A 15801-nucleotide genomic window follows, 5' to 3' on the forward strand; every position below is an offset into this window, starting at 1 on the left:
AGTCCCAGGGCCTTTAAATCACCCTAGAGCTACCAGTGCAGAGGTGGCTGGGAGCCCTGGGGCTCAGGGGCAAATTAAAGGGCCTGGGGCTTCAGCTGCTGTGGAGCACTGGGCCCTTTAAATCACCACAGGAGCCCTGCCACCGCTACTCCAGGGCGGCAGGGCTCGGGCTAGGGCTGGGGAAGTGGCAGCAGTACCGGCTTACTTTCACCTCTGTGTTTAGCCCATCGGCAGGCATCATTAGCGACAGCCACTCCTGGCCTCATTCTTTGATATACGGGACAACCACCTTCAGTAATGAATCTATAACCATGAAATGACAACACCTTGAACTAGAATAATCACACTAGGGAATTTATCACACTAAGGAACTGTAGGAGGTGATGCCTGGAGAGAACTGGCTGATCAAAAAGAATAATATGAGATGCTGGCATGCTTGTGATTTTAGAGGGAAATAATGTGTTATTTCAACCCAAAAGGACATTCCCCACCCTGGCAACTTTCCAACATATGGGGCCAGCCCCTACCCTCAGAAAAGCCCCATGCAGGGTGGAGTGGGTGGCATTGTGAATTTCCCCTAGAAGGGAGCCAAAGGGGTGAAGGTTGAGTCCAAACCACCACATCCACACATGGGTGGATCCATGACTGGGAGGAATGTGGCTGGGCAGTGAGGAAGCAGAAGCAGAAGAAAAGCACCATACCACACTCAAACTTGTAGGGATTTCCTTATGTCTGATACTGCCATCTCCAGTCCAGATCCAGATGGACAGACTGCTGCAGAGTTGAATAGGCAATAGATCAAGCCCTGTGTTATCAGTTTCCTAACCCCGTGACTACTCTGCACTGTGAAACAACCTGAGGGACAGAGGTAGATAGAAGTGAGTTACAGTGAGAGCACACAACTGCCCCAGCCCTCCCTGGCTCCCCCAAGATCCATGAGAATTCCCTATGGGGTTTTGAGGGCTATACCCACACCTCTCCTGCTAGTAGCAATGAAGTAAATCCACCCCTAAATTAAAGGGATGATCTGTAGAAAACTGAGTTGAAACATGTAGACTTTATTCGGGCTTTTCCTATGTAGGCCATAATCTGGCTCCTGTTTAGGCAATGCAGTACCCACGCTTTCATAAATATGATCACATTTATATCCTTCACTATCTGAATAAACGTAAAAGCCAAGTATAAGGAACGCTAACTGCAAGATAATTTTGTTCATTCGGACATGTGGAGTTTGTTTCCCTAATGATGCTGGAGAGGTTGTCAAATTAACACATGAGCAGGAACTGCATGTACCAGCATGTGAGCATTACCTTTAAACTGGGGACAGTAGATAGAAAAAGATATTTATAGATGAATACATTCAAAATGCTAAACTCATCTGCATTAGCCCATGAAGCATGGGTTTGGCTTTTTTTTACCAAATGGAAGCTTAACAGTTCATTTTTTATTCAAAACATAAAATGGAAATTGTAATTGTTTAAAGAGCATCCACGGCAAGAGAGAATGAAAAATTCTCACATGTTTTAGAGGCACATGTTTGGATTTCTGGCTAAAATGGAGGAGGTAAATTATAGATGCCCTGGCACCCTGCCGGAAAGCAAGCAGAAATTAATGAGCCAGTGTATAATTTCCTTCAAAGCACAGTCTACAGTTCAAATTACCTCTTATTTGTTCCTGTAAATGTGTACCCAAACAGCATTAAAGTAAGGACACAATTTTAATCTGATCCTTTTTAAAATGGATTAACCACTGGCAGGGGCGGCTCTAGCACTTTTGCCGCCCCAAGCACGGCGGCATGCCGCGGGGGGCGCTCTGGCGGTCGCCGGTCCTGCGGCTCCAGTGGACCTCCTGCAGACGTGCCTGCGGAGGGTCCGCTGGTCCCGCGGCTCCGGTGGACCTCCTGCAGACGTGCGGGAGGTCCACCGGAGCCGCCTGCCACCCTCCCGGCGACCGCCAGAGCGCCCCCCGCGGCATGCCACCCCAAGCACGCGCTTGGCGTGCTGGGGCCTGAAGCCGGCCCTGACCACTGGTCTAGTAGTGTTCAATATTAAATATAAATTCAAAGGGAATCCTACCCAGCAGATTCCTGGGGGCCTTCAAAATTCTGCATTTCCATTTTGTACCCAGTACTTGAAATACAGTTTTCCCTGGGAAAGCCAGAGTTAACTTCTGAAAGTGCTGCCTGGCTCTATTCCAAATGCATGCTACAACATGCTAGCATGGTCTCATCCTCTCCCATTTTGGCTATTGCGGCCTTCTCCTCTCTGGCCTTTGTAACATCCCTCTCATCCCCCTCAGGTTCATTTTCTGGCTCCTTTCTCCACCATATCAGATATCCTGAGTATCAAAGTCCATGAATATGCAGGTGGAGCTTCTTTCAGTGTGATGGAATTGTCAGCTGGCACAGACTTGGTGTAGCCAGCTCTAGGAATCCTCCTTGCAGCACACTCTGGAGCCAGGATATGCTGGGATGGAGCGCTGATGAAGCTGATGATCTGGCCCTAAAAACTCCACCACTGCCCATCAGTCAGACAGTACATCAGATTGAAAACAGTGGTGTGCATCTCTCTCCACCCCCATCTCTTCTGCCCATCACCCATAACTGGTCCATAACTCTTCACCCGTAGCAATAAAAAGCATCACTTTTGTGAATCAGGCCCACAAGTGATATAACTCATTGAACTGAAATTGATCTACACAGCCCCCATACTCCACAGAATAAGAGGCTCTCTCATTGACTTCAGTGGAAATCCACCTTTATCTCTCTATAGGAAAATATGGCCCCAGGAGAATTTCTATCTACTGTCCCCAGTTTACAGGTAATGCTCCTTTAAGAATTTCTTAAAGGAGACAGGGTTATTTTCACATTTATTTATATGACATATCTGTTTTTAAAGCTCTGGGCTTGAATATTTCAGACTCACTAGATATTTTGTCAATTCCATCTTAATTTTTGATTTAGCAGATTGGAATTTTTTTCCTTTAATTTCATGTTGGTGATTTTGACTTTACCCCATCGTCTGAATCTTACTGTTCAGGGAAAAGGTGAAGTGAATTATATAATTAATAGCTGCATCATAAATGTGCATAGTAAAATTGGCGGGCTAATGAGGAATAAATCATTCTGCTCGTTGTGAACTTGCAATGATATTACAGGCTAATAACATAACAGAGTAGGCTACGGTCTTATTATTCATTTAATAAAATATTAAATTAACATACTATAGATCACCACTATCACATTTCACTCTGCAGTTACTCCCTAAGGAATGATTCAATGAACTGGCTTTCCATTGATGAGCATTCTGGAGAAGTTAGAGTCATGCAGGCTTTGGACAGAGAAATGATGCAGGATGTTTACACAGTGCAGGTTATTGCTCAGGACAAAGGTAAGAATGTGTGTTTGGTTTTGGATGAGAGATGTTTCTTTTGCTCTCAGGCACAGGGAAGAGACGGAGGTGATGCAAACAGGTTTGTAAGTGGGTATATGTCTAAATAAGACATTCAGTCTACATTGGCATAACATATGCATTTAGAACAGGGGGCAGAAAAGTTGTGCTTGTTCTAAACTTTGACACATCTCTCAGATAGACTCCATGGAGAGACACTGGGCCATGTGTCGATTACAAAGACAGGAGCATCATGAGTCTATGAAACCTTGCATGATTTCACTAATTTTGCAAACAGCACGGAGGGAGAGATTTCTATTTTAAGGTTTCATTCCTGCTTACTTTAGGGACATGGGACTAAAGACTTCTGTAAGCAGTGGTGGGCTTGTGTTTACATTATGAGGTAAAAACTGACAGTTGTATCATTACCATATATGAAATGTGCAGCAGAACACACCTTCACCAAAATCCTTCCTTAATGGACTTACTGGTGGTCCATTTACTATTGAAGAGGACAGGTTGCACTTCCTGGACCTATGCGTCATCTACACATCCGTATCTGAGATATACAGACTGCAAGGATTAGTAGTTTTGACGATCTGTTACAGCCAAATTCTGCTCTCATTTACATGCTGTAAATTTGAAGTAACATCACTAAGTCACAAGATTTACATCAATGTAATTGAGAAAAGAATCTCATCTTTTGTTTCACCATCAAACCAACCAACCTGAGATATCACTTTTTTCCCCCCGGGTGTTTTGTCAATTTAAAAATAAAGTGAGCACTACAGAGCTGGGATACTTAAGGGAAATTGCTTAATGTCAAGAAAACAAATTATTTAACAAATATTTTGAAACATACCTAAAGAAAAGCTAGCTACTTTTTCTGTGGTGAATGGCTTTGATTAACAGTCTGTCTTCCATACCCCTCCACACTAAGAATTGTATATGGATGGCCTTATTGAAATGTCCAGACTTAAACTCGTTCAGTTGTATTTAACAAGAGAGCTTGCTGAGTGATATTCAATTCACATTCAGCATCACAAACAGCATAATTTGATTTTAATTTTTCTATCTCTACCACCACTGCAATCAGTGAACACAGGTGCATGGTTTGATTGTATGGATGGAAAATGACGAGGTTGTTTTTGAAAGACCAAAGCTGTTAAGTAAAGCATATCAACCATTTATTCCTATAAACGCTGTTTCTCAGCAATGATTCACACTTCAATGATGTCACAAACAAATTTACTTAAAAAAAACAAAAACTAATTCAGACAAGAACATTCCTCTTTCAGCCTGTCTGATTCACACCTGTGTCTGACACCAGACAGAGAATTTACTATTGTCATTGTCAATGAAAGAATCATATGTGAATGCAAGTATTGTAATTATATAAAAATCTTCTATGTCGTATGAAGCTATAGTCATCTGGCTGCAGTGTGTAGTGGATGAAAGGCTTGGCATTCAAATTGCCTAAAGGCACCACCACCACTGAATGGTAAATCACTGAATGTATTTAAAGGGGCAAGGTCAAGGAAATGACTGATCAGACGATTTCTTTACAGACGATTGCAGTGAGAAACAAATAGGATGATTCATTCCAAAATATAAATAGCCACAAGCGCTCAAAAGACCCAATCCTGCAAGGCACCGAAGACAGTAGGAGTTGAGGCAGCTCAGCACCTTATGGAAGGAACTTGGCACATCCCAGGATCGTACCCTGATGTCTTAGTGTTCCCTGGTTACTGAGGGAAGGTCCATTCATAGAACTATCTGTAACCATACACATAGTGTTCTGAGTACTAACAGGGCAACAGTGGAATCACCTCCACAGTTCTAACACAGATCCTGGCTGCTACTACTTAGTAAGGGATCTTTTGTTCCTACCGCCACTTTATCAAATTTATATTGGTAAGGTGCTAGTGACTCAACTTGAGGCTCACAAGACTTGCCACACAATACAAATCATTCTGGCTTTTGCTCATTTGGTTGGGGCAGAGTACATGGACAGCTTTGATGCGTATCTTTGTCCGTTAACTCTGACAGGGGTTTCATGACTATGCTGATTAGGTCTGAGATTTGGAAAGTATTTGCCACTGCATATTGTTTTATTGCAACTTCTAAGAAATATCAATCAGTTCACCTAAGAGCACCCTCCTCACATGGGTTGAGACTTAAATTCTCATCCGTTGAACATCTTTGTCATCCTTCTTTAGATTCTCTAGTCTAGGAACATCCCTTTTATGAAGAGCTTAAAATTATAGATATTCCTTTGAGTGTTGCTGTATCAAAGCAGCATAAAGAGGTGTTGTTATACCTCTCTCCTACAAGTGATATCTATATCATACATCACACGAAAGACTGCATTCAGACCCAAGTACTGAGTTTAAAAAAATAAAGATGATTGGTTTTAATTTTACCAATGCACTAATAAGAAAGCTGGGTCTATGTTTTCAGCTGTTGCTATTAAATGTGCAGACACAAAAATGCATGCATACATGTGTGTGCACAAATGAGAATTTGGTCATGCAGACTGGATGCTGTAATTGAGTGCATTTCACTTGTATTCTAGCAATCAATAGGTATAAATGGTTGAGAACACCTGAAAATTTGGCACTGGAAAGTCTACACCAGGGGTAGGCAACCTATGGCACAGGTGCCGAAGGTGGCATGTGAGCTGATTTTCAGCGGGTCCTGGCCACCGGTCTGGGGGGCTCTGCATTTTAATTTAATTTTAAATGAAGCTTCTTAAACATTTTTAAAACCTTATTTACTTTACATACAACAATAGTTCAATTATATATTATAGACTTGTAGAATGAGACCTTCTAAAAACGTTAACATGTATTATTGGCACGCAAAACCTTAAATTAGAGTGAATAAATGAAGACTCGGCACACCACTTCTGAAAGGTTGCTGACCTCCTATGGGGGTCTTCCTATGGGGAGAAAGGGTTAGAACTTGTGACAAAGTTAGATAAGGAGATGTGCTTTCATACTCCTCCTTACAAGTTACTTGAAGGTTCTCAAGACCAAATGATTCATGCTGTATGACCAGGCTGAAAATGTGAGGAAGCTTCCAAGATACTAACTGTTATATTACCTAAGATGTTAGACCATGATCGCATTACAGTATTTGATTCAGAACTGTATTCTATTAAGGTTTTCTGTGAACCTCATTTCCTTTATATGACTGTCTGGTTTCATGGAATTACACAAACCTTCCCACTTTCTCAAGTTTTATGGCCAAAGCTTTCAAAAGGGCTCAGCACCCAGAATCAGGGCCAGATTTTCAAAATAGCTCAGAATGCTGGGTGCCAGTTGGGTACTGAACACTTTTGAAGATCTGGTTCCAGATTTCCAGAAGAGCACGAAAACATTATAAACAGCAGTAATTCTAGCTCAGAAGTAATTTCACTGCAATTTTATCTGCTTCACTTTGTGGTTTTCTTGCAGGTAGCCCATCAATGATGGTCACTGCTGATATAGCAATCCACATCTTGGATGTCAATGACAACTCTCCATTCCTAGTAGGAGACTACTCCAAATCCCATCTCTGCACACCTCAGAGGAAAAAGCAATCTATCATTATCAGTGCATTTGATCTCGATGGGGCAGAAAACAGTGTCCCATTGATTTTTGCTCTTGCCAATAGCCCCATGCTTCGGAGAAACTGGAGGATCAACCTGATCAATGGTGTGTGATTGTGAATGGTAACTATAGGCGTCATTACAGAGAAGTGATAGAAAGCCCTGTTTTAGTCCCCCTCTAACTTTGTCTTAGGAAAATTGTTTGGGCTGAGAATTCCATGTTGAACATGAAGGCCTAGGAGAATGTTTGTGGGAAGTGGGAAGGACAGCTGGCAAATGTTTTTTCCATTGCAGGTCACTAAAAGGTTATTCTGATTTCAAAATTTGCTTTTTGTTCTTTTTTGAGTCTTACACTAACAGCTTTTTACTCCACTTTCCAACGTTCCACATGGTTAAACACCCCCAGAAAGCTCAGAGGTATTTGAAGGAGAGGAGTTTTAATTAAGCCAAATGATCAAATATTGTTTGTTATGGGTGGTTTGAGGGTCCAATCCTGCTCCCTTTGATTTCAATGGGAGTTACTAACCCAATTCCTGCCCTTCATAATGCCAATGGGAGTTTTTGTCATTGGCTTCAAGTAGGAGCAGGATCAGCACTTGATCATGCTCCTTCAATTGACTGGTTTTAGCCTAGACAGCACTAGGATTTTTCCATAGCTGACTGTGAACAGTTCTCCATTCCACTCAAGTGATGGAGGGCAGTATTTTTGGGGTGGGGGTAGGGGGCAAGCACTCCAGTCAGCACATAAGGGTTGTTTTATTAGGGAGAACCAGTAGAGTTGTTTTTTTCCTAGTTAAGATTGAAAATACAGTCCCATTATAAGGCTGATTTTGATCTCCTTGTAACTTTTAAAGAAGAGTAATAGTCTCACATTTTCCAGCTCTTCCAGTTAAGTCTCAATAGCAACTAGAAGATTTTCTGAAAATGCTGATTAAACTGAGTAGGCACTTGGGGATCAAAAAACTTTAAAATGGCTCCCTGTTGAAACTTTTGGAAATTGTCTCCTGTGTGTTTGTGTGCATCTGACTACCGCATTCGACAACATTACACAGACAATTGTGAACATTTTAAACTTTGGTTCACACAAGTGGCAGTTTTCAAAGGCAGGAGTAGTAAAATGTTTAAGAAACTGTCAATATTTGAAAGCCAGATGCGATTATCATTCAGTGATGAAGCTTACCGAGAAAGGAATTATAGCAACAGAGAAAGGTTTTGTGATCAGCCTCTGAACTAATTCAACCTCTGGTTAGTTTTCAAAAGTCAAAGGAAGTTCTCACATCTGGCAAATAGATCTATGAGGTGTTTACATGGAAGATGCACAAATACCAGCTGTATAAAACTCTAAGATAGAGAGAGAGATGGGTCCGTAGGGATTTTAATATAACATTTGTGTTAGTCAGATACCAAAATCAAAGTATTTTCTCTTAAGGGCTATTGTTAATAGGAAATGTTACTTAATGTATTTGTCAATGGACAATGAGATTTTTTAGCAAGTCCTTATTATTGCTGCTTCTTGAGAATAATGTTGTAAATATAGTTTAATAGGAAAGTGTATATCATTATGGAAACATTATGTATTCATCCTTGCAGTTGATATTGATCAGTGTGTGTCCTCTGTGTGTGTGTGTGTGTGCGCGCGTGCGTATTTCCTCTCTCCTTTGTGTATTTTGAGGTTACTGATGGAATGGGGGTTATTTTGGGTCAGAGTTAAGGTTGCTGTGTTGTGACATAACACTCATTTCTGATCAAAATAATGGGTGAAATCATCACTCCTCCTCTGGCCCCTTTATGCCAGGTAAAATTGCCAGAGCAGCAAAAAGGAGGCCTACAAATCCTGGCTCCAACTGGGGGAAAATTCTCCTGGCGCCGGGTCTGTGGAAGACAGCTGTCAGGCTGTCTCCCAAGCACCCCTTTGCAAGCCCTGGACAAGAGCAGGGGCTGGCCTGGGAGGGGTACGTTAGAAGCAGGGCAGAACATAGTACTGCAGAGATTCCAGGCAGTGCTACAGACCATATGGTGGCGCAGGGAGGTTGCCATAACTTAGCCCCAGAGCTTCCTAAGGTACACTGGGGCCTCCTCAGCCTCAGCAGCCCAGGATCAGGCAAATGCTAAGCCACCATAGCCTCCCTCCCCCTGGGCTGTGAGCTCTGTGCTGCATGAGTTAGAGGTGCAGCCCAGTATCTCAGCCAGGATATTGTTACATGGGCAGTGTAAATTGTATGGTGTCCTTAACTCCATTTCCTTCCTTTTGATTGTTTAGGCTTCATAAATGATGTGATCGGCCATGGCATTGATGTCACTTGGCAACCTTTTGTAACAAAGATTTTTGTGTTTGGCTCTCATAGAGCCTAGTGCCACAAGGTGCAGAGTGCTTCCTGCCTTTAGAACAGTGGTTCCCAAACTTGTTCTGCCGTTTGTGCAGGGAAAGCCCCTGGCGGGCCGGGCTGGTTTGTTTACCTGCCGCGTCCGCAGGTTCGGCCGATCGCGGCTCACAGTGGCCATGGTTTGCTGCTCCAGGCCAATGGGAGCTGCTGGAAGTGGCGGCCAGTACATCCCTCGGCCCGCGCCACTTCCCACAGCCCCCATTGGCCTGGAGCAGCGAACCGCGGCCACTGGGAGCCCCGATCGACCAAACCTGCAGACGCGGCAGGTAAACAAACCAGCCCGGCCCGCCAGGGGCTTTCCCTGCACAAGCGGTGGAACAAGTTTGGGAACCACTGGTTTAGAACATACAGCACCTTGTGGGACTAGGCCCTCAATCAGCAAGAGCACTAGTGGTGTGATGCCTTGTGATTACAATCACACTGGAGACTGCTCTGTAAGTGGTGGCTCTGGCAGCCACTGGAATATTTTCAAAGAGAACAGGAGTACTTGTGGCACCTTAGAGACTAACAAATTTATTTCGGCATAAGCTTTCGTGGGCTACAGCCCCCTTCATCGGATGCATGCAGTGGAAAATACAGTAGGAAAATATATATATACACAGAGAACATGAAACAATGGGTGTTACCATACACACTCTAATGAGATTGATCAGTTAAGGTGAGCTATTACCAGCAGGAGAGAAAAAAAACTTTTTGTAGTGGTAATGAAAATGGTCCATTTGCAGCAGTTGACAAGAAGTTGTGAGGAACAGCGTTTGTGGGGGGGGGGGGAATAAACATGGGGAAATAATTTTACTTTGTGTAATAACCCATCCACTCCCAGTCTTTATTTAAGCCTAATTTAATGGTGTCCATTCTGCAAATTAATTCCAGTTCAGCAGTCTCTTGTTGGAGTCTGCTTTTGAAGTTTTTTTGTTGTAATATTGATTACTACTACAAAAAGTTTTTTTCTCTCCTGCTGGTAATAGCTCACCTTAACGGATCACTCTCCTTATAGTGTGTATGGTAACACCCATTGTTTCATGTTCTCTCTGTGTGCATATATATCTTTCTACTGTATTTTCCACTGCATGCATCCGATGAAGTGGGCTGTAGCTCACGAAAACTTATGCTCAAATAAATGTGTTAGTCTCTAAGGTGCTACAAGTACTCTTGTTCTTTTTGTGGATACAGACTAACACGGCTGCTACTCTGAAACCTGAATATTTTCATTGTAAGGTTAGAAGAGAGGGAATGAATGCAAGCCACAGCTGGTTTGTGTTGTTTTTCTCTCTCTCCTTCCCTTCTCACCCCCAGCTCTGATACTTGTCCTTCTGTTTCATTTTGCATGTTCTCTGTTACTCCGCAGACACACATGCTTATCTCACCATGGGAATCAGTTGGCTGGAACCCAAAGTGTACCTTGTTACCATTATCCTGAAAGACAGTGGGACTCCATCTAAAGCCCAACACATTCAACTACCAGGTAATAAGAACGCATGTCATGCTGAGAGGGTTCTTATAACACAGTCCATTGATCTACTCCAGCAGTTCTCAAACTGTGGGTCACAACCCCATTTTAATGGGGTCGCCAGGGCTGGCTTAGACTTGCTGGGGCCAGAGCTGAAGCCCGAGCCCCATTGCTTGGGGCTGAAGCCCAAGGCGGTGGGGCTCAGATTACAGGCCCCCTGCTGGGGTTGAAGCTCTTGGGCTTTGGCCTCCCTGCCCGGGGCAGTGGGGCTCGGGCTTCGGCTCAGGCGTCGGTCCCCTCTCCTGGGGTCATGTAGTCATTTTTGTTGTCAGAAGGGTGTCGCAGTGCAATGAAGTTTGAGAACCCCTGATCTACTCTTTTCTCCACATTAGTAAGTTAAGGCATTATAAAGATCTTCCTTTGTAAATTATGGTCTCTACCGGCCTCTCTCTTTTCCCCTCTTTCCATGTGGCACCTGTAATGTAGCACCTGCAGTGGAATGTCATCTCACATAGCACTCACTCAGTTTGTTTTCTGGGTTTTAATCTGGAGGGTGTTTTTTTTATAATCACACTGGTGTTCTATTATTTAAGCCATTCTCATTATATACAGCACCCCATGTGCCACGCTGGAGCTTCAATTTTAAAGCTATCAGTACAGACATCCGCTTGTAAAAAAAGTCTTGCCTCACGTCAGGCAGCATAAAGAGTTGGTAACAGCAGAGAGATCTGGCACAGGGGGAGACACAGGGTCAAGTGCAACCTCAGGAAAGTCCCTGATTTGACAAGGTTGCTCAGATATGCTGGCTGTAAAGGTGACATGCCCGCTAAGAGACAATAGCAGCAGCAGAACATCTTGGGGTGGGTGATTGCTCCTCATCTCAGCTAGAGATACAGTGCCCCCATGGCAACCCTCTGAAAGGAAGAAGGATCACTAAGAGACAGACTGGCAAAGAGAAGACACAGAAAGAAAGAAAGAAAGAAAGAAAGAAAGAAAGAAAGAAAGAAAGAAAGAAAGAAAGGAAAATCCAAGGATACTCTTTGGACCTGTCTTGGTCACTTCCAAATAAAGGGCTAAATAATTACAGCTCCCCTTTGCCAATACCCTAGGAAGTGGAGCGGGCACAGGGAGCCTCTCCAGCTAGCACATCAGTCCAGGAGCCAGACAACGTAGACCTAATATTCAGGCTGTGTGGGGCAAGTGACTACACCAAGCAGCATGGCCAGCAAGGCTAGCAGCATGGCCAGGGTTCTGCCACACTGTGTGACAGCAGATGCGGTTCCTTTTTGTAGCAGGTGTAAGCACAATATAGCATGTTCACTGTGGGATGGTACATGTGTCTGCATTGCACTGATGAAAGTCCTCAGAGTATCTCCAGTCAGCCACCTTCTCCCTATACCTCCTGGAGAGAAGCAAGTCCATAATTTGGCCGATAAGGGAGACTCATGACAAGCGGTTTAGATTGGATAATCAGAATGGTCCATTCTGGCCTTAAAATCCACAAGTCTGAGGTAAGAGGTTTTTAAGGTCAGGCTTGACAAAGCCCTGGCTGGGATGATGGGGGTTGGACTAGATGACCTCCTCAGGTTACTTCCAACCCTGATATTCTATGATTCTAAAAGGTGAAATATTCACAGCAAGCTATTCAATATGTGCAGGACTTGTAGATTATTTCAAAATTCTCCAGCCAGTGCAAATTATTAAGTATAACAGAGAAAGATTTCATGCTTGTTACTCAAAGTGTCCAGGTTAGGAACATGCCTCTGCAAAAATAAAAATGAATTTTCCAGAGAATTAAACCATGTAGCATTGAGCTTCTAGTGGCCTAATGCCGAGGCTGTTCTGTGCATTCCCACTGACACTATTTTTGCTGCCTTCCTTCAAACTGTCCTGAGTGCCAGAACACATTTTGGGAAGAGCAGTTTTGTTTCTCTGACAGTATGTACATGAATGCATGAATGATATTTTTGCCTTGGACCAAGAACCGAAAATCTATGTTTCTGTTTTGCATCTGAGCTGTTGCCTTTGTATTTGTGAAAACATTTGTAACTTCAACAGAAGATAGGCAGTCAATTATTTTATTCTCTACCTTATTTGTGTCTTATTACCAAGAACCTAGACCAAACTAATGTCTGGTGGAACATCTTGTGTTAGTTATGTCATGTAAAGAAAATGAAAGCTTTCCTCAAGGATAAACACTGATGCTAGAGCCCCAAAGAGTTACATAATTAAGGTGCCTTGTTCAAGGACTGTATTAACAGTGCAAAACATATTTTAACTACCAACAGTGTACCTGTTAACAGTTCATTTACTGCTCCTCTCCCAAGTAAATATCCACAGTAATTTTCCTACTACAGACCCAGATGAAGCTATGGTAATTGGATGGAAAAGCACCACATGTGAGAGATGGCTGGGGTGGCTGCTGATCCATAAACAGAGATTTCGTCTAATGGTTGCTATTTAGAGACAGAGAGGGGGAAGTATGGAGACTGGAGGAAGAATAAGGGTCTAAAGAGTCAGGGAAGACAGACCAGTGAGTCTGACTTCAGTGGCAGGAGAGATCCTAGGCACATGAATAAGAGATGAGATCACAAAACAGGGAAGAAACATGAGCTGTTAAACATGAGTCTACATAAATAGTAAATCTTATTTGATAAACTTTGTGGAATTTACTTAGAGCATAATGAGCAGAACACACAGGATTGAACACAGCAAATAATCTACTCCAGGTTCAAAAGAAGGCACATGCCATAACACAGCACAGTCTGCTAGTAGCTAAGGCTCTAAGTGCTGTAGAGAAAATTATAACATTAAAAAGTGAAAGCAGCTCAGAACAGGAGTATCATCACAGGTGTCATCTTTTGGGTCTGTGCCAGTGTAATTCTGAGCAGCTTATATGAGCAGTATGTTTGAGAAAGGGCCTTGTACCTTATATTTTATACTGAGCTTTGCCTCTGGGCATCTTTATCTTTACAAAACTAGGATTGGACAGCTGTATTTGCTATTTAAAGAGCTGCTCTTGCACCTTTAGCAGACCAGGGACATTGCTGCTGCTGATGTTCTGCTATGGTCATTGTCTGAAAGCAGCTACAGACCCATTTACAAACAGGGCTCGAGAGTTCTCCCAGGCCTGTACTCACCTATGGAGGGAAGCAAAGCACTGCTGCTGCAGTATAGCTGAGAGGGATAACTTCTCCCAGGGGAGAAGGAAGCTGCCTGCTTTGCTCTTATATTGGGACTGATAAGAAGAGGAGCTGGAGAGTTGGGCTTAGAATCAGCTCCGAATCAAGGAGCTATGCAAAGGGTCATGAGAAATTTGAAAGGGCTGGTGGAATGAGCTTCACTACTCTGAAACCTGTCACTTTACTCTGTTGTGGAGAACAGAAGGCTACCCCAGGGGCAATGACTCCATCTGGCATTTGGAGGAGATTTTGAACATCGTCCTCATGTTTAGTGTCAGTTCTTACAATTTTGCTTGTTTGAGCCCTGTACAGAAGAAACAGAATTGAACCATCTCCTTTCCCTTGACCCCAGAATGTCACCATGGGCAGATGGTCAGTACTGCTCACTCATCTAAGTGTCTGACAGGAATGACCAATTGACCTTATGGCCACTCTTACTGATGACACTCACTCAACTAAATAGATAATAAAGGGCTCAAATTCAGAGACAGCTGGATAGGTTAGGGACACATATGGATAGACTAATACTGTCTAGCTTAGCGTTGAGCATGTTTTTAAATTAGGAGGCTAAGAAAGGGAAATCTTTCTGCAGTACTTACCTGTACAAGCACAGAAAACACATAACTAGTGCATTCAAACTTGACTCTGCGCAACCTTGCAACTTGGATGCAGTGAGTGTGAAACTCTACCAAGAACTCTACCAGAATGGCTCCTCCACTGTCCACGCTTAAGTGCCTGTTAAAGATCCTCTTGTCCCAATGCTTATCGAGTTAACTAGTTTATAATCTGACTGTTAGTGTTCCCTTCCCCTAACCTGTCTGTCCTTAAGACTGTGAGTTCCTCAGTGCAAAGACCATCCTTGAAAGTGTCTAACACTTAGAAGTTGCTACTGTGAGTAAAACACTGCTAAGAAATGATGTAATCTAGGAGAGTATGTTGATTATGAGCATGCATATGAGCAATCTAGGCTTACAACAGTTTGAAATTCCAAGGACTAGCAGGATGGGGTTCACCCACATTAGGTGTGCATTCATGGGCATGTTTCCTCTCACTGCATAGGTCAGGAGTATCAGACCAGGTTGCTGTACCATGTGTTGATGAGCCTTAATAGGATAAAGCACATCCTTGGCTATGCATCTGGCCTGGAGAAAACCCTGGTCTGGTTCACGCAGCTACATGATGTGGCAGTGCTGAATACAACCTCTCTGAGGCAAAGTGGGATGCTTGATTTGTTCACAGCCCTGCCAGTACTCAGGGTGCTCCTCTGGCTCACCACTGTTACATAAATGTGCAGGCATCTGAGTGCTGGGACAAACCTAAAGGGTTAGCACAGGCTTGTGTGAGCAATGAACAAATGACACCAAAATAACTGCAAAACATTTACTGACTTAATCTGATCCTGCACTGAACACCTGTTAATGTCAGTGGGGTTCTGCACAGGGGTTCCCTGCCTGGAGCTCACTCCAGAATCAGCGACATCGTTGGGAAAACTATATTTTAATGAGACATTTCCTCTTTTAGCAGACAGTCTGCACTTCAAGGGAGTGCATTCTTATTTCTTCAGTCTGGGCACTACTGCAAAACATAGGAACACACAATATACACCAACAACCTATAGCATAACTAAAATACAACAAGACCTCAGACATATTCCTATTCAGCACAGTTTGGGAATCACGGGGTACTAGTTTATGTTTCAAATGCTATTCTTATAGTTTCAGTTTTATATTAAGTCACGCATTCTGTAACTGGATGCTGTGAGCACATGGAACAGATCCAGTTGCAAGATCAGAATCAACTACAC

General features: G+C 43.2%; 1 protein-coding gene and 1 long non-coding RNA gene across 7 annotated transcripts in view; one reads left to right on the forward strand and one right to left on the reverse strand.

Annotated features, from left to right (window-relative positions):
• The window catches only part of CDH16 (cadherin 16), a 63959-nt gene that overhangs the window by 42514 nt on the left and 5644 nt on the right, over positions 1–15801 (forward strand). For all 4 annotated transcript variants that reach the window (XM_044987191.1, XM_044987187.1, XM_044987188.1 and 1 more), the window contains exons 14-16: positions 3256–3389; positions 6848–7087; positions 10714–10830. In XM_044987191.1, coding sequence (XP_044843126.1) covers positions 3256–3389; positions 6848–7087; positions 10714–10830 — 491 coding nt within the window. The remainder of the gene's footprint in view (positions 1–3255; positions 3390–6847; positions 7088–10713; positions 10831–15801) is intronic.
• LOC123349272 overlaps positions 1–15801 on the reverse strand; it is a 91386-nt gene that overhangs the window by 22278 nt on the left and 53307 nt on the right. For 2 of the 3 annotated variants that reach the window (XR_006573449.1, XR_006573448.1), the window contains exon 3: positions 14082–15313. The exons of the other annotated variant lie outside the window; for it this stretch is intronic. This is a non-coding gene — a long non-coding RNA (uncharacterized LOC123349272). Of the gene's footprint in view, positions 1–14081; positions 15314–15801 lie in introns of those variants that run through there. 3 annotated transcript variants of the gene reach the window in all.

Source organism: Mauremys mutica, chromosome 14, assembly GCF_020497125.1.
Source record: "Mauremys mutica isolate MM-2020 ecotype Southern chromosome 14, ASM2049712v1, whole genome shotgun sequence".
Lineage (NCBI taxonomy): Eukaryota > Metazoa > Chordata > Testudines > Geoemydidae > Mauremys > Mauremys mutica.